This window comes from Bicyclus anynana, chromosome 18 (genome assembly GCF_947172395.1).
Source record: "Bicyclus anynana chromosome 18, ilBicAnyn1.1, whole genome shotgun sequence".
NCBI lineage: Eukaryota > Metazoa > Arthropoda > Insecta > Lepidoptera > Nymphalidae > Bicyclus > Bicyclus anynana.
In genome coordinates, this window is record NC_069100.1 from 6,990,410 (window position 1) to 7,017,058 (window position 26,649).

Sequence of the window (26,649 nt, forward strand, 5' to 3'; positions counted from 1 at the left end):
CAATTTTAATATGTTCCGATCTAAAGGGTATGCCAGTGTAATTACGCTCACATGTAGATTAGAGAACCATAGGTTGATGGGAGTAAGACAGCGCGTTGTAGGTACCTACGTGTTCTTAGAATGTGCTTCTAAGTGTTGATGTACTGTAATATTGGCATGTTATTAAGAACATTACAATGTAACAAATTGAGCTATTTCGTACCTTTATTACTCGTAATAGTAAATCTTTATTAACGTAAAATAGATACCATGTATTTTTAAGTTTAGTCGTAACAGACATAAGTAGCATGTTTTAAATAAATAAATGTTCGTTATTAATATACTAGCGGACGCCCGCGACTTCGTCCACATGGAAATCAATGTAAATCCAAACCCTATTTCACCACATGAGGGGTTGTTAATATTTCTTATTTTTTATGATTTATGAACATATATTTAAAACTCTATAAATTAAGGACTTTTCATACAAACTTTATTACACACATTACACAACCCGTATTTCACCCTCTTTTTATTTTATTTTCGCAATAAGAAAATCACGGACTGACAGACCGACAGACAGATAAATAATATAACAAAAAACATTTTAGGCTTCAGTATCTCAGTATTCAGTATCAGATAAAGAACTGTTATATAATGCCCTCCAACAAAAATTTTCAATATTTGTTAAAAATTTGACCTGTTACAGTTTAACTATAAGTTTAGATATAGATAGATAGAGAACGGTTAAAAATACTCAAAATGTGGATGCAGCAAATGATTTATGTTGATACATTTCAAAAATTATTATATGTCACACTTAACAGCAGACAGTCAAATCAAAAATATTCAAATGTGGCTATAACGGCCACCTTTGATATGTACATAGTCTAGATGGTTATAATATTTCTCATTCGTTAACTAAAGCAATAACACCAACGAACAGAAGCTACCGAATTATAATCACAAAATCCGGTATTATCATCTCTATACCGTTTGGGGCCATCATAAATAATATTAAATTTATCATTTATGAATACCAAGCGCACCGCTACCGGCGGCGGCCTTTGACTCGACGCCATCTTGAACCGCCATGTTTGTTTTGCTTTTTTTTCTATAAACTTAATGCAATGCTCTTGTCAATGTCAGGCGTTATCAAGGAAATGTCATTTAAGGAAATGAATTTGCTACTACGGTGAAATAGATCGATGTTTTGTTGGAACGCGGGTTAGAATGCAGGGTTTACGACGGTTTTTAATAGTGACATCGATTTGTAGATCCGTTTTGAGCTTTGGAATGCCGTTTGTTCCTTTTCGTGTAGGTATAGTTAATTTGTATCCATTGATTTTTTGTGTTATTTGGGTAATCTTTATTTATTTATTTGCCCTATTTTAAATTTTTAACAATGGTAATATATATAATACAAAACACTAAAAATTTATAAAAACCCGCTGCGGGACAGTTGAGTGCCCAAGCAACCGGTGGTTAGGGCTCCAGAATGAGGAACCTCCTCACAATACGCACCATCTCGAGAATAACTGCCTTCTGTATCCGAGCCTTGATCCACCAGCTCAGCTAAAGCTTCTTAAGGTGTTGGTCGAAGCTTTTCGCTATAAGACCATTGACCGAAACGACTATCGGAATATTAATAGTTGACTCAAATATTTTGATACTTTTTCCTTTTCAGCTTTAACCAGATTGGGTAAACTTTATTATTAATAAGTGTCCGAGGAATTGATAACCTCCTCCTTTCTTGAAGTCGGTTAAAAATAAGGTAGGAGTGAGTTATAATCATCATTATCGGCCTATTTTAACCATCCATTATAGGAACAATCGCTTCCAGGCAATATGACTTTAGACCCACCACGCTGTTCCAATGCGGTTTGGCGGGTCTAGAGTGATGCTGTTTAATTTTTTTAACGACCACTATCAGATGTTAATAATATAGTGACCCAAACCGACAACTTAACGTGCTCTCAGTGACACGGACGTATCACCACCAAATTCCCAGTTCCAAACGGAAGAAACGCTCATTTCATACCCCCACCCCGGTCTCGAATCCTGGACTTCACGAACCGAAGACATTATACCCACTGGACCGCAGAGGCAGCTAAACAAACCAACTTTCGCATTTATAACATTAGTATGGATATCCTTCGTAGCAAGTGTGTTAGTTTGTTTTGCGAAGCACCCGCGGGGTTCGCAAATCAAATCGAAGGGGTCTAGGGAATAGGGGGTGACGACCCATTGCATACACAAACAGGAAGGTGTTAACTTTCCCACATTGGATAAACGTACAAACAAATTAGATGAACATTCTAACTGTAGATAAAGTAAATATAAAATAAACATCGTCTAGGTGTAAAAGAAGCAAAGTGCAGTTTTTTTTTATTCTTTACAAGTTAATCCTTGACCACAATCTCACCTGAAGGTAAGTGATGATACAATCTAAGGTGGAAGCGGGCTAGCTTGTTAGGATACAAATCCACACCCCTTTCGGTTTCTACACGAAATTGTACCGGAACGCTATATCGCTTGGCGGTACGACTTTGCCGGTAGGGTAGTAACTAGCCACGGCTGTAACCTCCCACCAGCCAGACCTGGACCAATTAGGAAAACCTCAATCGGGGATCGACGCTAGGACTTGGCTAAATCAGCCTGTTAGTCTAACTTGCCTTTAAATATAAAATCCTACTAATATTTGGTCAGTTTCAAATTAGCCGTAGTTCCTGTTTCCATGGGAATACAGGTATAAAATATAGCCTATTTCAGTCGGTAAAGATGTAGCTTGCTTTTGGTAAAATATTTTTCAAAATCGGTTTCGCAGATCCAGAGATTACCCCTAACAAACTTTACGTCTTTAAAATATTACTTGCTGACGCCCCGCGGATTCACCCGCGTAGTTCCCTGCTCCGTAGCAATACGGAACGAAAATATATATATAATAGCCTATAACACTCACAAATAATGTGGCTTTCTATTAGTAAAAGAATTTTCAAAATCGGTTTAGTAGATACAGATATAACCTACCCTCTATAATACCTCAAATTTAAACTTTTTATAATAATAAAGTATAGATTATGGTATGGCAAATTAAATAGTCTAAGACCTTTACGATAAGCATTTGAAAGTGAAGCTCTTATACTATAAGGAAAGCGTGTGAAAATCATCACCCGGTTTTTCGTCACACCCTCTTTACCGGGGATGTGATTCAAAATCAAATGTTTGTGATGGCAACTAAACAGTAAACTTTCCATTGTAGAAACATTTGCTTTGTCGCACGAATGTAGAATGTATACTATATCGAATCTTACGCAGTGGCGTAGTGTGTCTTGGAGGGGCCCTGCTCAAAATATAGTAGGGTAGAGTAGGGTTAAAAATTCTCAAAAAAAAAAACAAATATGCTAGTTAACCTAATCGGACTAATATTATAAAGGCGAAAGTTTGTGTGTAAGTGTGAAAGTGTGTAAGTATGTTTGTTCCTCTTTTACGCTGCACCCAGTAAAGCGATTTGGCTGAAATTTGGAATGGAAATACATTTTGCTCTGGATTAACACACAGGCTACTTTTCATCCCGGACTAATCCATGGTTCCCGCGGGATTTGTGAGAAACTGAACTCCACGCGGACGAAGTCGCGGGCGTCCGCTAGTTTAAAATAAACGATACATAATTAACGAACGTGTTAATTATGTAGTATTTTTAAACTACATTTAAAAAGATTACTAATTGATATCAAATGAGATTTAAGGATATGTGTTTTCTTGTAATTTGATAAAAAAAACATTACCCTCCATCTAATGCAGTCGGATAAAAAACAATCAGCCGCAAGTTATTCTTAGCACAATTTGTTGCACCCCATCCTCCCAGTGTTGCCAGTTAATTGCAAAGTCAACAGCACTCAGCGCCGACTGTTTTAGTGTTTGTTATTTTTTGCCTCTGGCAACACCGCCCGTGAATTTGTTGCTAAAACGTTTTATGGGTTGTTTGTTGTAAAGTGCTTTTAAAAATATTTTGTACTTGGATATGTTATGCCCTCGACTTTGTGTCACTGAGAGATTTAATAAAGTTGTTTTACTCGCAAAACCAATTTATGTTTTCTAAGAAGTTTCTCATAACGTATAGTTTTATTAAGTTTAGGTACTTTATAATTTTGAATACAGTATACCTACCTACAAGAGATTTCATTGAAAGCCTAATTAACTAACCTGGAAATTTATTTTTATTTAAATTATATAAATAAATCGTGAGGAAACCTGCATACCAGAGAATTTCCTTATTCTCTGCGTGTGTGAAGTGTGCCAATTGGGCCAGCGTGGAGGACTATTGGCCTAACCCGTCTCGTCCGTTTTTGACTCGAGCTCAGCAGTGAGCCGAATATAGGTAGATAATGATGATGATGACATAACCATATTGTAGCTATGTAGCTTATTTAAACATACAACATACATATCAAAAAGTGTCTGTCTGTGATTTCAAACTAATTGTGTTTTCTCAAGTTCTAATAGTCTTAGTTATTTACCACCCTACGTGGCTAGTTACCACCCTACTGGCAAAGACGTACCGCCAAGCGATTTAGCGTTCCGGTACGGTGCCGTGTAGAAACCGAAAGGGGTGTGGATTTTCATCCTCCTCCTAACGAGTTACCCCGTTTCCATCTTAGACTGCAACATCACTTACCATCAGGTGAGATTGTAGTTAAGGGTTAACTTGTAAAGATTAAAAAAAAAAAAAAAAATTTACACTATACCTACTAAAGCATAAACAATTTTTTTTTAATTTTTGTCTGTTTGTCTGTCTATCTGTTTGTCCAGGCTAATCTCTGGAACAGCTGAACCTATTTTACATCGTATAAACATATCTAATGTCATCGAAATATCATCATTGCTTTCCATCAGGCATCAGGTAGAGAAGCTTATTGGCTATAAAAAAATCTTTATAAAAATACTCCAAGACCCATAACATGGAAATAAGGGAACCTAGCAAAGCGTTAAACACAAATATAAATTAATTAAAATGCTAACACGAATACAAATTAATTATATTTTTACGACTTGCAACACTAATCAAATTAACCGAGATGTTACAACGCGTGGAACCGCGCCGCGAGATATAATAAAACAATAAAAACCAAAATTATCATATCTATTAAAACACAGATCTCGTTTCAGTTTTATGTCTCTGCCTTATTTTACGCAGGGCTGGCAAAAGGAAGTAGGACGGAATAGTATATTGAAATTATGATTTTTTTTAAGAATTAGATGCCATGTCTTTAAAATAACTGATATTCTTTTCCCCTGAAACTAAATGGAAGATTTGTTATAGAAGTGGCTACGACAATAGTTTTATAAAACTTCTTAACCATGACTTTCATTGATTCGCAGCTACATGTTGCGTTGCCACAAGTTTAAGTCAGATATTATTGAAAAAAAATTGCTAATAAAATATTCCTTATTCCAACAATTATAATTATTAATTATATTATGATATTTCCATTATTCCACAAAAAATAGATAAGGTTTTTTGATTTTTTTTGTTGATAGATGAAAAAAAAATATCTTGCCATGCATTGTTTTCTTAAATCTCAGAAGGATTAGGCGGTTTCGTCGAAAACTCACTGGCGGTTTTAAATATTTTCGACACACTCAACAATAACCGTCATACAGTATACGTATTTCTACAAATTTACATACAACTGTAACAAATAATATACCTAAACTTAACTTTGTTATTAAAGTGTTTAGATATATATTATTAATATATATTATTAACTAGCGGACGCCCGCTTCAGTTTTTCACAAATCCCGAGGGAACCATGGATTTTCTGGGATGAAAAGTCTATGTGTTGCACACTTTCACACTTACACACAAACTTTCGCCTTTATAATATTAGTGTGACGTGTGATGTGATTAATAAATAAATAAAAAATAAAACGCAGCTACACAGCCCTACTAGAAATATAGAAGCGTTTTTAGGCGCGTAACCATCGTCGCCATTTTTTGTAACGAAGAAAGTGACGTATCACGTAATGGCGTCCGATGCGGCGTATAAAAATCGAATAAAACTCCGCTCCGGTATTCCGACCGTCGATTTGCATTTACCATTATATTTTTTCATGTTTTTTTAATTGTTGACATGTCAGTGTGAAAATGAAATGTGTGGAAATTATTTTTAATTCCTTTGCTATTGTTGAGTAAGTAACTGGATTTGTAAATGCGCAGAACATTCGGGATAGTCTACCTATTTGATATTAACACTTTTTTATTGGCTACACTTCTATCTATCTGCCCCTCTAGCCAAGTGGCACGTCGATTCTCTTTCTACGATCGCTAACGCTTCGAAAATTAGAAAAATGTATGGGAATGACAGATCTTGATCACGTGACCTGTCGATAGCAAATGTCATTCCCATACATCTTTCTAGTTTTCGAAGCGTTAGCGATCATAGAAAGAGAATCGACGTGCCACTTGGCTAGGGGGCTGATTATGTATATATAGAAATAAGTGTGTACTTTGCATTTATGTATTTGTAATTTGTATGTATCTAACGAAATCTTTGAACCGTATACTTCCTTACATTATTTTTTCAAGGTACCTATGTTTATTTTTTAGTAGGTAGTAAAGAAAGTGTGAAGTGTGGACACTCTTCGTAGTTTCTTGAAAAAAGTTGTAAATTAATCTACAAATAACTTCTTTTCTTGACAAATTGAGTTTCTCATCTAACCGTTTTTCTAATGACAAGAATAGCTACTATAAGAATACATTTGGCTATTATCTATCATTCGATTATCATTTCATTCCTATTGATTACCTTCGATTACTTTATTGTTAATCAGGTTACTAACGTTCAAACTTTACAATTCAAACATCGAACATGTAAAGTCACTTATCGTCAAGTGTGAATTGCTGTGAAAACAGATAAATGGGCGGCACGTGCCTGACATGCGGCTCCCTCCACAGATTATAAACTACTTCTAGCCATAGACACAGTGGCGCGTACTTCATAGATGCAAAATACACTGCGTATCCTGAAGACTTATTAGTATAACCAACCTTTACTGGAACCGAAATTTTAAATTTTGTACAGATTTTATATTGCCTACCCTAGTTAATATCTCTTTGCACGCCTTTGCATATACATATAATATCTCTTAATTGATTATAAAACACGGATAAAACTCACTTGGTAATACGTCAGTATGCCAGTCTAGTTTCGATCCCATACCGGGCCCTTAGTCATGAGCTGGTTCTTGCATCGCGGTACGATCCAAAATCAAGAACTCCATGTGGTGGGTTTAATTGCCAAAATTTCTTTTCATTTCATCACGACGAGAGTAAGGTCTCGGCGACATTGTATTATCAAAGCAGGTATTCATTTGAGATGTAGGTTTCTTGGTTTTTTCATAACGAAGTTACAGTGGGTCGAAAAATCGTATTGTAGGTACGTAACTGCTGATTGTTACTTAGTCTTTTATTTTAATTCGATACTAAAATATCTAAAATTTAAATGTATTTTTTAAATTTAAAAAAAAATTGTTTCTATGACGTTAAGAAAAATAGGTACCGCAAAGCGTTCCTGTCCAAATCGGAGGTATTTCTAGCCCCATAGCGTAATGGGGATGAAGCGAGAGGGATATATAGGGATTAACTTATCACGGCGAGTGGGAGGGGGAGATAAGTGGAGGGTCCGTAGCCTCCGAGGAAGCTTCCACTTTGTTTACTTTACTTTATTACGCACTCTTTAAGATGCGCACCGATTTGTTGGTTAAAGGTATATAGTATTTTTTTTTATTGTTTATAAGTTAGCACTTGACTATAATCTCACCTGATGGTAATTGATGATGTAGTCTTAGATGGAAGCGGGCTAACTTGTAAGGAGGAGGATGAAAATCCACACGCCCTTCGGTTTCTACACGGCATCGTACCGGAACGCTAAATCGCTTGGCGGTATGTCTTTGCCGGTAGGGTGGTAACTAGCCACGACCGAAGCCTCCCACCAGCCAGACCTGGACCAATTAAGAAAATCACAATCTCCCCAGCCGGGGATCGAACCCAGGACCTCCGTTTTGTAAACCCACCGCGCATACCACTGCGCCACGGAGGCCGTGTTGGTAACAAAGTGCCGTGATAGCTCTATGGACATGACCTCTGTCTCCGATTCCGGAGGGTGTGGGTTCGAATCCGGTCCGGGGCATGCACCTCCAACTTTTCAGTTGTGTGCATTTTAACAAATTAAATATCACGTGTCTCAATCGGTGAGGGAAAAACAACGTGAGGAAACCTGCATACCAGAAAATTTACTTAATTCTCTGTGTGTGTGAAATCTGCCAATCCGCATTGGGCCAGCGTGGTGGACTATTGGCCTAACCCCTCTCATTCTGAGAGGAGACTCGAGCTCAGCAGTGAGCCGAATATGGGTTGATAATGATGAACAAAGTGCATCGGGTTTTGACGACTCCTCTGGTAGTTAGTAATGCTATGGTTTTCTAGATCTAGAGTGAGGTCTTGGGTGCGAATTGTGACGACCCGTGGCGCAGTGGTATCCGCGGTGGATTTACAAGACGGAGGTCCTAGGTTCGATCCCCGGCTTGGCCGATTGAGGTTTTCTTAATTGGTCCAGGTCTGGCTGATGGGAGGGTTCGGCCGTGACTAGATACCACCCTACCGGCAAAGACGTATCTCCAAACGATTAAGCGTTCGGTGCGGTACGATGTCGTGTCGAAAGGTGTGTGGAATTTCATCCTCCTCCTAAAAAGTTAGCCCGTTTCCATCTTAGATTGCATCATCACTCACCATTAGGTGACACTGCGGCGGAAGGGCGTAAAGAATAAAATAAAAGTTACTTACAACTTCCTCTTAAGGTATTCGGTTACTTACAACTACTCGTAGAAAATCTTAGGATTGATGTATTCATGAATTTATAATATTTTTCTAAGCTCAGCTTACACAAATAGGCAAAAGCCATGCTCTAACTTAGACCACGCAAGTTCACAAAAAAACTTCATAACCAACATCCTCCCATACAATTACAAAATATAATGGCACAAATAAATAACCATTCAATCATATTTAACGCCCCCCATTCTCAGTTACAATAATTTATTTGATAAATTTCAATTTACCAACAATTCCAGCAGACCCTACGGTTAGCACTGGCAACATTATCATGGTAATAAAATAACTCATCGATTTTTAGGGGACACCTCCAACCCGAAAAATATACTCTATTTTAATTAGGTTAAGGTTGGGAATGCATTGTACGGGTATAATAACTGTTTCCCTTAGTGGTAATCTGTCACAACTTGTACGCCAACCCCTAGGGCTGTGTTGCCAGCGCAATTTATGTGTTAACATGATTTATGCTTTGCCTACCCTCCTTACAAGCGTTACGGTGGGTGGTGCTAGCCTGAATTATAGCTTGTAGCTTGCAGTGTTACATAATATATGGTAAATTAGATAAAGTATATACCTTTTACATATTCACATTGTATGAGGCACCAAAGCCAAAAAAGACCTACACCTACCTTAGGTAGGTCGGGTAATTTTTATTTTTAGATCGATAGCAAATCCTTTCCTATCTTGTATAGTATAAATATATAAATAGACTAGAAACACAATTCAAATAAAATCTATAATAGTGTCAGATATGCCTAGGCATTTACCTATTTGTTAAGTAGTATATAGTGCCTAGGTATTTACCTATTTCTTTAAGTAATGGTGCTAAGGAAAACTGTCTAAAACAAAAGTTACGAATCCAAAGGCAACTTTATCTAAGAAACCCATCACAACAAACAGAAGAACTAGTAACTTTAATTTAGATAAATACGAGCATCTTTTTTACATGATTATATTATATACCTACTAAATTTTTGTCTGTTCTTTTGATGACGTCACTTTGACGTCGGCCCAATGGCGTGTGACTATTGATGCAAACATGCACTGCATACTCTAAGAAAGCTTCAGAACCTATATTAGACAAGGAATTTCTATGATATAGATGCATTTTCTATTATAATATCTAATCTAAATCTTATCTAATAACATGAAAAAATCTAGATCTTATAAACTTATCTATGCAAATGAAATTATTAATTTTTTATTCCGCAAAGATTTTTGGCGGCTAATTACTCGAAAACATCCCTCCGCTACGCAAACTAGACTGTAACAACAATCGCAAATCCACGAGCGTCCATTACGCGCCCCTTTGATGTTGTCAAATTGACAGTTGACGTTCCCAGTTCAGGGTTGCCAGACAAAAATGACCCCTATTTGTGGGGTAATAAGGTTTTTTTATTTCGTTATCAATGCACATCTGCCCCTAACTAGCGACTAGCTCTATACCCAACAAGGGGAGTTGCTTAAATTTTTGTTAAGCTTAAATACAGGACCACGTGGTCTAAATAATTTAGAGTGCATCATCGCACATTTACATACTTACCCATTATACCTTAAACCATAGATAATAAGCCCTCCCGAGTCTCAGAGGAAAAGCCCTTAGAGAGTCGATCCGCCCACATTTGCTTCTGCCTTCGGGCCTCATAAGGCGATGCTTCTGCGCTCGCCCGAAACCCCCGGTGACGTCGCTAAAGTCCCATTAAGCAGCCTGCGGCACTTACACAACCAGGAAAACGATCAATGAGTCTATTTTGAGTAATGAGAGTGAAGCATAGCGGACAACGGCTTGAAGAACGCCGTCATTTTGTGGTATCCCGTACATAGTCACCTAAATCAAGAGCGTTTCGGGTATCCCGTACGTAGTCCTAAATCTAGAGAGAAATAGCTAGAAAAATACTTATAATAAAAATCACTATACTAATACTAATCTAATTAAAAAATACGAAATTCGTAGTACCTAACCTACATCCTTACGTGGATGACGTCTCTTGGATTCGTACCAAACGTTTTGCTTTACGTACTTTCAAGACAAGAGTGAATAACCCTAAAAGTAAGCTAGTCGCCATACGCTGCATCGCTCACATTCACGATTGCAGTCAAACGCTGGCAAAAAGATGTCTTCGCTTCGACTCGTCGCTCGGTAGGTATCTCCCCTTGAAATACTTTACACATCATTACGCGAGATGCGCCGGGCGGCGCGGGCAAACGCCGTGAAAAGCGGGAAAATAACGAGCGGCTACCGGTTGTGGTGTGGCTAAGAGACACGCGGCGGAGATTGTATGGCTAATTTAGCATATCAATAGCTATCTGTTTGCCATTGTTTGGTTTTGGATTTTTGAACATCAAAAGTGGTATTATTTCATTATCCTTGCGAATAATATTCATCATTAGCAACTCATATTCGGCAATCTGTTGAGCACAAGTCTCCTCTCAGAATGAGAGGGGTTAGGCCTCATAAAATTATAGTTATATATTTCTCTCCAATGATTGTAAAATATAAAGGTACTAGTAGACGCCGCGTGGTTTCGTTTTACCCGCATGGTTCCCGTTCCTGTAGGAATAGCGAGGATGAAATATAGCATATAGCCTTCCTCGATAAATGGGCTATCTAACACTGAAAGAACTTTTTAAATCGGATCAGTAGTTCCTGAGATTATCGCGTTCAATCAAACAAACATACCCTTCAGCTTTATAATATTAGTATAGATTATTACAAAACACTAAAAGTTAAATTAAATAAAACCTGTCTGATTGGCCTAAACCACTGAATCTATTTAAGTATTTATGATTTTAGGGACCTCAGAGATTATACTTATACTTCTGAAACTTAACTGGTCTGGTACTTAATGACATATCCATGCCATATCCTTAGTACTATTTACGTATGAGTATTGTGGATATAATTATGTAGAAATTAGGGTAACCCAACCAATTTATGTACCTAAATTAAAAAAAATAATGAATGCTGTAGACGTTGATTAGACACAACAGCTAATCTTTAAAAATCTAGATCAGTTCCTGGTAACAATAAATTATCTAACCATATTAAAGACACTGCAAAATGTCAGCGACTAATTTCATATTACTACCGTTTCGAGATAATTTAAGATGAATCACCCGCAAACCGATTACCAGACCGCTTTCGAAAGCAGAACCTTTATCTATATCACCTTTGGAATTATCGACAAATCGTAACGAGATATCTACACGACTATACCATTAGCACTCATAGACAAGCGCGCATAAACAAGCTACTATCCCTATCAGAAATCATACAGATTTCTCGAAAAAAAAAGAAGAAAAAGCCATGTCACGAGGATTACCGCTCAAGCCCCCATTGTCAACGATGACAATTGAAATACATCTGTCCCTCTTTCACTCGCCCTATTCGTGTAAGGTAGAGGGAGACAGATGTATGTCTATTTATTTTCACTTTTCTATGCTATGGGTAATGTGACAGTTTTCGTATGAAATGTTTGTTTGGAATGGCTGAATGGGGGACGGATTCGGAGGTTTTGAAATGGTTGTTGCATTATTTTATTTTTTTTAATCCGAAAGCAAGCGGCTGATTGAACATGAGTCGGCCCTCGTTCAAATCTGAATTTCGATGTTCAATAATAGAATTTTTTAATATTAAATTAAGGTATAACGTAATATTTATGCTTGAATAAGCTATTTAATATTTATAACGAAGTTATAGTTGCTCGTAATATCCGCCATATAAATAAATTGAAGATTGAATCGGAAAAGTGACTAAAATGGTACTTTTACCCTTTAACTTCAAAGTTTTCAGACAAAAAGAAAGTCTTATCTTTTATACTTTTAACAAGGTTGTAAATATTTGCTACAATGTTAACAATACATTAAGGGCAACCAAGCTTTGTCTCCTGCCTTATTTGTTCACTTTAACTTATCATGAACTTAAACCCAGTCGTCATACAATGTCAGCCATTTTCTTTAATGTGTTTAGTATTGTTAAAACAACGTTACCTTCACAGATTAATTATAATATACCTACAGATGGAGCGTACGGAACACGACAGTGTCGTAGCCACTCCAAATACAAAATTCAATAAGTCATTCTCGAGTCAATACGACATTACGTTGCTTGTACTCACTCTGGTTACTCTGAGCCCTGGATCAACACACATGCTACTTTCATTCTTGGAAAAGTCCATGATTTTCGCGGGATTTGTAAAAAAACAGATATCACGCTAACAGCATCGCGGGCGTTTACTAGTGTTTTACCTATGTGTTAACAAGGTTGCTAGGTTAGGTTAACATATTATTAAATGCAATACAAACAATTTGAGAGTTGCCAAGCTGTCTGTTCCATCCATTCATTCGTTCACTGTCATTCATCATCAACTTTTCCCGAACATTCTTCACAATTTCGGCCATTTTATTTCTAATGTCACACTAATATGCGCGAAAGTTTGTGTATTAATACATACCAAAGTGTGTGAGTATGTTTTTTTACTCCGCCGCAACTAATAAGCCAATGTGGCTGAAATGATACAGAGATAGAATATACCCTAGATCAACACACATGTTACCTACTTTCATCCTTGGAAAAATCCATGATTTTCGCGGGATTTGTAAAAAAAAAACAGATTTCACGCGAACAGCGTTGCTGGCGCTTACTAGTGTTTTATATGTTAACAAGGTTGTAACATGTTATTAAATACAATACCAACAATTCGACCCATTCATTCGTTCACTGTAATTCATCAACACTCTTCACAATTTCGCCCATTTTATTTATAATGCCACACTAAGTAATATGCGCGAAAGTGTGTGTAATAAGTACCTACCTAAGTGTGTGTGTATGTTTTTAACTTCTTCACGCCGCAACTAATGAACCAATTTGGCTGAAATAAAACATAGATAATAAACACAGATGTTACCTACGTTTTACTCTTAAAAACTACCTGTTATGTTTGATTCTTAAAAATCCATGATTTTTGCGGGATTTGTAATTAAACAGAATTCCATGCTAACAGAATCGTGGGCGTTTACTAGTGTTTTATGTGTTAACAAGGTTGTAACATATTATTAAATACAATACAAACAATTTGAGAGCAGCCAAGCTGTCTGTCCGACCCATTCATTCGTTCACTGTAATTCATCATCAACTTTTCCCGAACACTCTTCACAATGTCGGACATTTTGTTTTTTGTGACGTTACCTTGTGTCATTTAGTGTTGACTAATGATGTCTAGTGTTAGTCAAAGAGATTACAAATGTCAGCTATAGTACGACACGTTTTTTGAAAATGTCTGTTTGTTTTTCTAATCAGTGGTTGACGTTTTCGGTTGACGAATAGCCAGTGCCTGCTTTTTAAAGAATGTTTTGTAGTTCAATAGAGAACAAAGAACTTTGTCCGAGGAATTGTGTCAATGAAAACAAACTTACTGAATATCAATAAACGTCAAACGAAAACGAACTGACCTTTCCAACTTGAAAAATTGATATTCATAAAAAGTTCCTTCTTCCCATTCCTCTCTCAGTTATTCTCTATGTTATAAAAGAGTTATATTCTCTACGCTGGTTGGGCGTTGATATATCAGTCAGTCATTTATATTTTTATACTAGCGGACGCCCGCGACTTCGTCCGACCCTTGACCTCTTTAATCCAGCCCTTACAGTAGGTAGTATCGCTGTAAAAATGGAATAGGTAATTTCTCCTTCACTGCACTGCTCCTATTGATCGTAGCGTGATAAAAATTAGGTATACTATAACCTGCCCAGGAGTATGAAGAATATTTGTACCAAGTTTCGTTAACATCCGTCGAGTAGTTTTGTTTCTAGACAGAACATACAGACAGACAGATGGACAAAAATTTTACTGATTGCATTTTTGGCATCAGTATCGATCACTAATCACTCCCTGATAGTTATTTTGAAAAATATTTAATGTACATAATTGACTTCTCTACAGATTTATTATAAGTATAGATAAGTACCTATACTTATAATAGGTCTGGGGGGGTTTTCTTAATTTTTGGTCATGAGTATTTATTTTCAACTAGGAGACATTCTCGTAGGAAATAGGAATACATGAAAAAATGTTACTCGCAGACAATGTAGCTTGGTGAAAGATCTAGGTTTTTTCGGAGCCAAACTAACATAAAAACATCTTTACCCTATAGATAGTGTTAGTGAAAATGTACTTAGTCTTTGTAGATACCTAAATATATCAGGTTACACAAGGATTTTTTCTTTTGTGGAATGTCAAAAAAGTCGCCTTGTTTTTTTGTTTAAGTCATATACGATACCTATAAAACTACAATAATTAGAACTAGTTTTTATAAAGACGTATGTAATTTCAATGGCATACAACTTCTCACGCTGGTCGATGGTGCGTGATATTGAATTTTGCTAATTGACGAACGATCAAGATGACGAAGATTATGAAATTGTAATTGTTATCACCTACCTTGCTGACCCAACGGTCTCTGGTACGAATTTAGTTATTTTTTGACGGCCTCCATGTGGTATGAGCAGTGGATGTATAAGACGGAGGTCCTGGTTTCGATCCCTGGATAGACCGATTGAGGTTTTCTTAATTGGTCCTTGTCTAGCTGGGAGACTTCGGCCGTGGCTAGTTACCACCCTACCGGCTGTACCGCCAAGGGATTCAGCGTATAGAAACCGAAAGGGGTGTGGATTTTCATCCTACTCCTAAAAAGTTAGCCCGCTTCCATCTTAGATTGCATCATCACTTACCATCAGGCGAGATTGTAGTAAAGGGCTAACTTGTAAAGAATAAAAAAAAAAATACTTACCATTTTTTCAACGCAAATTAGCGCTGGATTACAATCTAACCTGATGTCAAATGACAATGCTATAAAGATTGTATCGTGATCTCTTGGAAAGGTTTATTCATACTTCTGACTGTTCACGCCATAGTGTTGAAATGTTATCAGATCAGATACTTCAGAAGGTATGGACTAATTACCACCTGAGTCTGATTGGCAAAGACGAGACGATAGAGCGTTCCGATACGTAGAAATCAGGGGGAACACCAAAGATTTTCTACTCAGTTAGTAAAAAGTGATCCGATATTAGTAGCTACTCCAATGAGCGCGCACATGCATAATTTTGTGTTTACTTCATGACATAGGCCTAGGATTTCGTGATCGTGATGTTTGGAAGTCCCTACAGACTTCCAAACATTACGATCCTAAGCCGCCTGCATCCAACGAATCCCTGCAACTCGCTTGATGTCGTCAGTCCACCTGGTGGGGGGTCGACAAACACTACTTTCTAGCTTTAATCGACTTGTATCCTACCATTCCAAATCCTCCTTTCCCTATAAGGAGAGACCTGTCCACATTTAGAAGTAGCTAACGCTGCGCGGTTTCACCGGCGTGGTTCCCGTTCCTGTAAAAATACAGGGATACTATATAACCTGTAGCCTTTTTAACCGACTTCAAAAAGGAGGAGGTTCTCAATTCGGTCGGTATTTTTTTCGATAAATGGGCTATCTAACACTAAAATATTTTTTCAAATCGAACTAGTAGTTCCTGAGTTTAACGCGTTTAAGCAAACAAAAATATTTTTCAAATCGGACCAGGAGTTCCTGAGATTCACGTTCAAGCAAAGAGACTCGTCAGCTTTATAATATTAGTATAGATATATATAGATATGGTGATGATGAAGACAATGAATACAATTGTTTCTCTATGAATAGTTCATAATGATGGTGACTTGTCCGCAGGCGTGAACCCTCGCAAGCAGCGTCGCGAGCGAACCACGTTCACGCGCGCGCAGCTCGACGTGCTGGAGTCGCTCTTCGGCAAGACGCGCTACCCTGACATCTTCATGCGCGAGGAGGTGGCGCTCAAGATCAACCTGCCAGAGTCCAGAGTGCAGGTAACTTGATACACTTCATCATCATTAACAGCCATGGACGTCGACTAGTCTCCTCTCAGAGTCAGTCACCACGCTGCGCTGGCCTAATATGCGGATTGGAATAGACTATTAATGGACTATTAATGGTCCGGTGACACCCATAAAAAAACAAAGGTCACCTGTCTAATTGACATCCGTTTAAACAAACTTTTATTATAATTTGTATTTCAAAATTTAACACTAACAACAAATACGTAAATTAATATGGTAATCAATGATAATCAATAAAAAAACACTCCATCTTATTTCTTTAGTTTTTGAAAACAGTTTTTAAAATATTTAAAAACTAAAGACGCTATTTTGCTTGAATAATAGTGAAAAATACTGATGCTTCGTGTCGTACTGACTCGAGAATGTATTCGTTTTTGAATTTTGTATTTATAATGGTTACGACACCGTTTCGTTACGTTCCGTGCGCTGTTTTTCTTTCACCGTTTCAGGCACGTGATATTTAGTTCCTAAAATACACATAACTGATCTGTTTATACAATTTTTCAAGTTAACTATTCTAAAAATAAAATTTTAAGTGGACGGAAAACCTATAGTTAACAGTGGGCTGAGTATCCAGTAGATACGAGTAATATTGATTGAGCGATTGGTAATAGATATTTACGGATTATCTGTACACGAGTATGAAGCGCGGCCTCAAAAACCCCGATCGCCCATTAATAGTTGTTTACCCACATTAATTAACAAATTACCGATAGCTCCGATACATCAAGTCTGGATGAAAGGTGATTTACATAATCTTTCTAAATAACTTATAACTCCGATTTTATCAGCCATGCTGTATATCCCACTAAATTACTTACTAATATTAAATAAGATTCAATAAGATAACTAACTTATTATAAGATTAAAAATCGATTTTCAAATATGTCTGTATACTATTCGTATGAATATGATAGTCGTAGAGTTAGATCGGTAGAGATTTTGCTAGTTGCGTTGCTTTGACGACTTTCCAAACCAAACCTGTGCCAATTTAGTTTTTTCTTTTTTTTGAAATTTTGATTTGTTCTGTGATGCAACACTAACAAGCAGACATTCTGATAAATAAGAACATGGATATTAATAATTAATTTTAGTTCTCGACATAATTTTTCAATAGAAGTAGAAGTATCTTTGGAATTCCAACAGCCTCACGACTGTTCACGTCTCACTGAACTCTGATTCGTTCAAACGTCTAATTTATATCAACACGGATAGAACATTAGCGCGGAATCGAATTATGCGTTCCAAATTTTCAAATTTGAAAATCGAATCACACAATCCGCGCCATTGTTTAAAGGGGGCCATTTTCTCAGACTAACAAGATCTTTTACAATCCATTACGTTCAACGATGAATTTTATACATATAGAGGCATAAACATACTTTCAATAAGGTATTAAATTAGGTAGAAAATTTAATTACTTACAGTAGTAATACCGATTTTCTTTTTCTTAAAATTCTGTTGTAATGTTACTTATCCTCAGAATACTGTTTTTCCAAACTTAATAAGCCGTTAATTTGAAATCATTTTTGTAGACAGATTAATGAAAATAACCTATAAAAAATTTTAATAAAAAAAATTCAACCGACTTCCAACTCAAAAATTAACCTAAACTAAAAAGCAAAAAATAACATCTTACCTATGTGCTACCTTCTGATCAGTTTGAAGGCGGTGCCAAGCCAGTGATGTTTTAATTCAAGCCGTTTAAATTACACAATTTCTGTGGTTCTTTCAGAAACGGCTTTAATTAAAACATGACACTGGATTGGCACCGCCTTCAAACTGATCAGAAGGTAGCACATAGGTAAGATGTTATTTTTTGCTTTTTAGTTTAGGTTAATTTTTGAGTTGGAAGTCGGTTGAATTTTTTTTATTAAAATTTTTATTTTTTAATTTTTAGTGTTAGCACACCTACTGAGTGTGAACTGACTGCCCTCCGTCTTCATCACCAGACCCCCTATGCAGTCACAATCCATATGGGTGGAAAGTTCTCATCAATATAAAATTTATCAAGTCCAAACACAAGGTAGCTACTGTGAACCATCGAAGAGTTCCCTTAACTCTCCTTCATCTTCATCACCAGACCTCTAATACAGTCACAACCTATCCTGGTGGAAAGTTCTCATCAATACAAAATTATCAAGTCAAAACACAAGGTAGCTACTGTGAACCGTCGAGGAGTTCCCTTAACTATCCTTCGTCTTCATCACCAGACCCCTAATACAGTCACAACCCATCTAGGTGGAAAGTTCTCATCAATACAAATTTATCAAGTCCAAACACAAGGTAGCTACTGTGAACCGTCGAGGAGTTCTCTTCACTGTCCTTCGTCTTCATCATCAGACCCTTAATACAGTCACAACCCATCTAGGTGGAAAGTTCTCATCAATACAAATAATTTAAGCCCAAACAAAAGGTACCTGCTGTAAATCGTTGACGAGTTCCATCGTCTGTGTATCGGCTCCATCATCAGACCAACTCCAGACCTTCATAAAATTGTAGTGGTTTAAAATACCTTATGGAAACACTAACAAACGCACTAGCCGTCTCTACGATTTTCGAAAGTTCCCCTCGATTTCTCCAGGATGCCATCATCAGATCCTGACATAAAAAAAATGGGACCACCCTGGAATTAAACCCTTCAAAACAAAAAAAGAATTTTCAAAATCGGTCCACAAATGACGGAATTATCGCTGGACATACATAAAAAAAAAAAAAAAAAAAAAAAAAAAAACATACATACAGCCGAACGTAGAACCTCCTCCTTTTTGGAAGTCGGTTAAAAATTAAAATTACCTCATTGGAAGCAAAATTCACGGCAAATAAAATAATAACAAAAAGCCAACAACGAAAAAGCTTAATAAAAATACCAAATTATGAGTAATTATATTTTTAATAAAAATGTTTTCTTCAACGCGATTAATTCCCTTATTTTTGAGATGAACAGCGATTTTTCTTCGCTCATTATTTCAAATCTGCGCCGGCCATCTTGGTTATTAGTCTATTCTCTTTGACTCTTCAGATTATAATCTGTGCACTGCAGGGTCGTTGTAATTGGTCTACGATCGCATTCACAGATAAAGTTTAATTGAGCTGTTTTTTGTTGTTTATTTTTTTAATTAATGCAAGATGCTAATTTTGTTTTTTTTTAGTACTATGTATGATGTTATATCGCTTATTTTATAATGTTGTGTAGAATTATCATGTTATCTTATCTGCATTTTCATTTACTGATGTAAAATTCTTATTTTATCTTAATTTATAAATATTTAATTAATTAACTATGTACCTACTTACAATTCAAATTATAACTTTGACGCCTTTTTATTTCCATATTATTCGCGAAGGTCTCACGAAGGTCATCTTTTCGATGGGCTTATTTTGATCAAGTTATTTGCTGCATTGCATTTATTGTAACTTCATCGTGATTTTGTTATTTTATGTATAACTTGCTGATGCCCCGCGGTTCAACTCATGTACTTCCCGTTCCTTTATGTATGAGGGGATAAAATATACCTACGTTACTCGGTGAAGATGTAGTTTTCTAACGGAAAGAATTTCCAAATTACCACTGTCCAAGGAGATTTTGAGTTAAATTGTAACAAACAAACAAAAAATCAAATCTTACCTCTCTATAATATTAGCTTAGATCATTTCAGTGTTGACGTTGAGGTTCAAACATAGTAAAGTTAATCACACAGCTTTATTACTTTCAAAATTGTATAAAAAATATTTAGTTTAATTATTTTATAATTTCAGTTGTCAGTTTATTCAAATACTCCTTATTGTCTATTGTATAGATCAACAAACAAAAACACAACTTAGACTGGTTATTTATTACTCAAGAGAAAACCGCCTATTAATTGTTACCAATAATTAAGTCATGCATAATTATAACAACATGGCGACCGCCAGCGCATCTGTTACAAAATACAAATCGATTCATTCATTCATTGCTTGCTCTTTTGCAAAGTTATTAACTGAGTCACAATGGTAAGAGGGCCCCATAAGCCGGACCCAGTGTGTGCGCGCACGGATTTACGAACTTTGGGGGAAAATGCACTCTATCTAGTTTATGGTAGCTCTAACTCCTACCACAGAACAAATAACTCCAAAAAAAAACATAATATCTGTAACTTGAGTCTTGATTAGTAACTTCTTGATTATCTGGACATAACCCCATGGATTATTGTCGTATACTCTTAATAGTTTTACTGTAAATATCCTTGGGTACTTACCTGGATTAATATGCTCCCAAGCGTTTTTTTTTCTTTTCGGCCTCGGAGGCCAATCTCATGGTGAGATTAACCATGTAAGTTCGCTGAAGATATTATAGTGCACAAGTGTGTGCTTGCAGGCACAGATGCACTCTCTTTTCCTTCAGAGAGGAGGAGACTAGTGCTCAACAGTGAGAAAAAAATGGGTTAATAATGAAATAAAAAGAAATAACTCCGTGGATCACATTTTTACAGATCTAAGTTCTCATCCTTTTAGGACTTTATATGTTCACTGTAAAAATCGCTTCCATTTTAATACAATTTATTAACATTCGCAGGCGAGTCCGCAAATCTGCAAAGCTCACGCCATCTCATACAAATCACATTATATAAGCCCATAAACAAATAGAGCGGTAATCGAACTCCACACCCCTCACGCGTGTCAGCGGGTGTTCAGTGCTTAATAACTTTTGTAATGGCTGCCGCTGATTAAGTTAATAGCGGTGTAACATCTGCCCCTAGTCTAAATAATATAACTGACTCTATTTTAGTAGTAGAGGACTTTGGGACGGAGGACGGTGGAAGTACTACCGCAGTGCTTTTCTGTCGCGTAGAACATCGTTTTGATCTGCAAGCTTATTATATAACTAGGTGTGTAATTCAAAATCACAGTTACTGCATCAAATGACAGCGATTTTTCGTTTTTGCGATCATGTGTCATGGTTATCCACCGAAATGACGTTATCGTGGATTGTTTTCCTATACGGTCATTAATGGTAGCTGGTGTTTTTTTTTATCACTTACAATATCACCTGGTTTCTACTCGGCATCGTACCGGAACGCTAAATCGCTTGGCGGTACGTCTTTGCCGATTGGGTGGTAACTAGCAACGGCCAACGCCTCCCACCAGCCAGACCTGGACCAATTAAGAAAATCTCAATCGGCCCAGCCGGGGATCGAACCCAGGACCTCCGTCTTCTAAATCCACCGCGCATACCACTGCGCCACGGAGGCCGTCAAAATTGTAATTACAGTATATATTATAGTATTGGTGTAATTACAGTATAAAGTTTAACACCCATTGTAGTTTTACCTGCGTATTTCATTTTGTTAGGAATATCATCAGGATTAAAAGTTGCATATGTATTGCTTGTGTTATGTATGTGTTCCTAATTTATTAATCCAATCCATCCATTTAAATGGTTAAACTTTATTTTATACTAGCGGACGCCTGCGACTTATTTCGTTTTTCACAAGTGAGAACCATGGATTTTCCCGGGATAAAAAGTAGCCTGTATGTTGCTCAATAACTTCCCCTATTTTCCAGAGACAGTCCCGTTTAAATATGTTCAGCTGTTCGAAAAATTAGCAATCTTTTAAACAATTGCTAGCAAACCAACCGGATAAACTGACCAGAAATTTTAAAAAGTTTGTTTATATCCAGTAAGTAAATAACTGTCGGCGCGAGTGAGTTATTTGATCGGTCGGCTCGTGTCGTCATGAGCCGAGATAGTACGAAGTTAGGATACCTTCGTACTATCTCAGCTGACTTCACTCAAGGTTATTCTCTGCCACTCGAGGGTTTATTGGTAACATTCTTTGGGGGAATTGTTAGACCTGACAGACTTTCATTACATAGTTGTGTTTTGCTCTTAAAATTCGCTTGTGATGTATTTTGTATTGACGATAAGATAATCAGTTATTAAAGTAAAACTTTCTTCAACAGGTCTGGTTCAAAAACCGGCGGGCGAAGTGCCGACAACAACTCCAGCAACAGACCAACACGCAGATCTCCAGCAAGACATCATCCAGCTCCAAATCCATCTCCTCCACCAACTCGATCAAGAGCAACTCGTCCAAAATAACCACATCCAAAGCGTCCTCCAACACCAACAACACACCAAGCATAACAACATCATCCCCTAACCTTCCAACCCCTACGACCTCCGTGAGTCCACCAATCAATGTTATATGTAAAAAAGAATCAGCACCCTCCTATGACGCTTCTCCTTTGAACAAGAACCTATCCACCCACCACTATTCAAACGATGCATTAAGAATTACAAACAAAGAATCATCTCCATCGGATAATCTATCTAACGTACACAATTATGGAGTGACTCCTAAACAAGAGCTTTACAATAGCCCAAAAAGGTTAGACTATTCCAGCAAAGTGGACTACACAGAGAAGTCCTTTGGCAGCAACCTTGTGAAAGACCAGTACAGCTCTCGTTTGACGGGTAACCTGACCCCGTTGGGGTCTAACTCGTCCATAATGACTACCCCGTCACCTCCCATAACTCCGCAGAGTCTGAATGGTCCGGGGAACGTCTACCACCCGGATAGCTACAACAGTTTCCACTGGCCTGGCAGCTCGGACTACATCCGGAGTTACTCGAGCTCGCACCATCACCAAGGATATGGGCAGAGTGCCTACAATTCTCCGTACTATCCTAGTCAGGTAAGATTCCAATTCGAATTTGTCAATTGAATCTCACTTATATAAGGAACACTGCCTGCCAGTTTGTATCTTTGACTAAGATAATTAATTTAGTTAAAGTTACTGATTCTAGATTTTATGTGCTTTGAAGACTAACCAATATAGAAAGCACATCCAAATGTGAAAACTGCGCAGTTTCTCTTTGTTTCTGTTAAACTTCAGAAATGGCAGGTCCATGTTCAAGATTTCATATTCTTATCATGTCCTAAGAATGGTACCGAGGTAGATTACCTCGTTTTACCATTAGGCAAGGAAGGACATTGAGGAAAAAACACAACAGCAAATAGCTAGAGTTAGTTTGTGGTCTCTATGTAAATACAGGTCATAGCAATGTAGATACAAATAATTTTATCATTACTTACTTTGATTCCATATCAAAATATATCTAATACGTGTAGTGTGGAAAAGAGTACTAAAATTTCGTTGGACGTATCTACTATAGAGCCGTGATAGCCCAGTGGATATGACGTCTGCCTTCGATTTCAGAGGGTGTGGGTTCGAATTCGGTCCTGGGCTTGCACCACCAACTTTTTAGTTGTGTGAATTTTAAGAAATTAAATATCACGTGTCTCAAACGGTGTTGGAAAAACATCGTGAGGAAACCTGCATACCAGAGAATTATCTCAATTCTCTGCGTGTGTGAAGTCTGCCAAACCGCATTGTGCCAGCGTGGTAGACTATTGGCCTAACCCCTCTCATTCTGCCGAATATGGGTTGATAATGATGAAAATGATGATCTTCATACTTCCACACGTAGATATCGACATCTACCCATTGTATGAACCACGTTTTTTGAAATACGAGACATCTAACGAGCACATTTTTCCAGATGGAGTACTTCAACGGCTCGTCGGTCAACCAGTCCCACAGCGGTCATCACACTCACAACCTAACCGCCAATGGCAACCAGTTGTACAACCAGGTGTCTTTCGGCAACCCGTCGCCGCCGGCGGCTTGGCCGTCCCACCACAACATCCTATCATCAGGCCCGGAGTCCCCGGAGAACCAGTCCCAGAACTCCCCACATCTAAGTATGTTGCAAGCCTCGCAAATCACGAACTTTTCTAACACAGGCAACAGTTACTTTGCCCCCGAAAAATACGGTATAAATATGGTGTAGTGTCTCTAGTCTTTTCCAATAGGTTATTGTAAATATTCAACTATTAATTAATATTTAATTTAAGGGTGGGTGTGTAAGATTAAACCGTTTGTTCAAAGTTCTTTGCTTTTGCTCTTGTTTCAACAAAAAAAAATTGTCTATGATCTTTTATTTATAATAAAAATACGTCGCATTAACGGTCGCATTCAAGTTTGGTTTGAACACTTTCTATTACATTTCGGTTTTGCTACTTCGATGAAGTGTTCCATTAGATTTGAATGCGCCCGAAAATGCGAGTTAAGTACATATCAAATTTAGTTTTATTTAACCAAACGCGTTTTACAAAGCAAATTGCCTTTGGACAAATGGTTTAAGCTATAATTTTTTAAGGGAGAAAGTTAGGTCTTCTTGTAATTAAATTTTTTGGGCAAAATCTAAACTCATTCTATGGTCCAAAGTTTTCAACATCATGGCAACACCAAACAATTTAATTTCCTCAAATAATTAATGCCTGTTTTAATTTATATCACCTTATTAATCAAACAAGAATGATATTAATTTTTGCCCAATTTTTGATTTACAATTTGGTACTCAATTAAGACTTTAATTTATAAAGCTGCTTATTAAATGAATATAACGACTGTCAACGAAATGGAATAAACTCGCGGTGGCCTAATTAATGATGGCTTAAAGTTGCCATGTGAAAAAAAACTATGCAATTTTAAGGTTTTTTGCTTGTACATTCCCTTGAGTCATATCACTTTATATTTAAAGAAAATAATTTTAGAATATGACGACGCTCGGAGGATGTGCGTAAATTTTATTATCATTATTGTAAATAAAAAAATATATGTGTAAGAGTTTTTATTTTTTAAATAAATTTGTAAATGTGCGTGCTACTATTGTATATGTGAAAGAAATTGTTTAGATGGTATTATAAGTGTTATTTTATTAGCGAATCATAATTACGTATTCTTTTGGGCTCTATGGTTTTTTTTAATTATCTGAATTTAATTTCTATTATTTGTTCCCAGTGTTGCCACTGTTCAATTAAAATAAGTAGTTAATTATGAGATTGAGCTCATTATGTAATACGTAACTATGATATAAACCCCGATTTTTCCTGGAAAGTCCTTTGCACAGTGATTGTAAAAAAATAAATGAAATCAAATCATTACCTAGTGCAAATAACAGTGTACAGTTATTGTATAAATAATTTATAATAGATTAAATTTATAATTAATTTGGGAGCAGATGATTTATGCGCACTGAAGTCGCATTCTTCTTTGGTAAGTATGCGGTTTATGTTTAAATATTTTCGACAAACTGGATTTCTGGACGAAACATGAAATAATTTAATGAAATTGAAAAAGAGAGATTACTAGATTTAAATAGAGAAATATTTTAAAAATTGACAGTTGATCATTAAAAAGTTTTTACGCAGTTGTAAAATTATGTCTTAACCTTTTAACTGGTAACACAGTTTTTTTTTTATTTTAATGAGTTATTATTATAACTGCGTATAACTTTTAAATATTATTTAAATGAATGAATTATTGTTTTATTAATTTAAACATAATGAAGTAATGAGTTCTATATTTTTTGTTTTTTATCAAAAAAATTGTAGATGGAAATGTATTGAAAATTTGTAAGTTATAGAATATGCTTGAACATAGCTAAGGTAGCGTAAGTACGGTGGTTACCGTTTTTCGGCGAAGAGTCAGTGTATTTTTTTTTAATCTTAAGTTGTACTAATTATTATTAAATCATAGCAATTGAAATATTGAATCCGAATATATGCATATAAAATACAAATGTTGTGTTTTATTTTACTTCTATTCTATAATAGTAAAATAAAGTATATATCATATATTTTCAGTTATAAGTACATTTCAAGAAATTAAATATCACGTGTCTCAAACGGTGAAGGAAAAACATCGTGAGGAAACCTGCACACCAGAGAATTTTAAATCTCTACGTGTGTGATGTCTGCTAATTCGCATTGGGCCAGTGTAGTGGACTATAATTGGCCTAACCCCTTTCATTCCGAGAG

General features: G+C 36.6%; 1 protein-coding gene across 2 annotated transcripts in view; it reads left to right on the plus strand.

The window, feature by feature from the left end:
- LOC112055086 (homeobox protein OTX1) overlaps positions 1-26,411 on the plus strand; it is an 80,589-nt gene extending 54,178 nt beyond the window's left edge. For both annotated transcript variants that reach the window (XM_024095076.2, XM_024095077.2), the window contains 3 exons: positions 16,596-16,750; positions 22,724-23,458; positions 24,327-26,411. In XM_024095076.2, the coding sequence (XP_023950844.1) occupies positions 16,596-16,750; positions 22,724-23,458; positions 24,327-24,617 (1,181 nt within the window). In that variant the 3' untranslated portion in view covers positions 24,618-26,411. The remainder of the gene's footprint in view (positions 1-16,595; positions 16,751-22,723; positions 23,459-24,326) is intronic.
- The last annotated feature ends 238 nt before the right edge of the window (positions 26,412-26,649 follow it).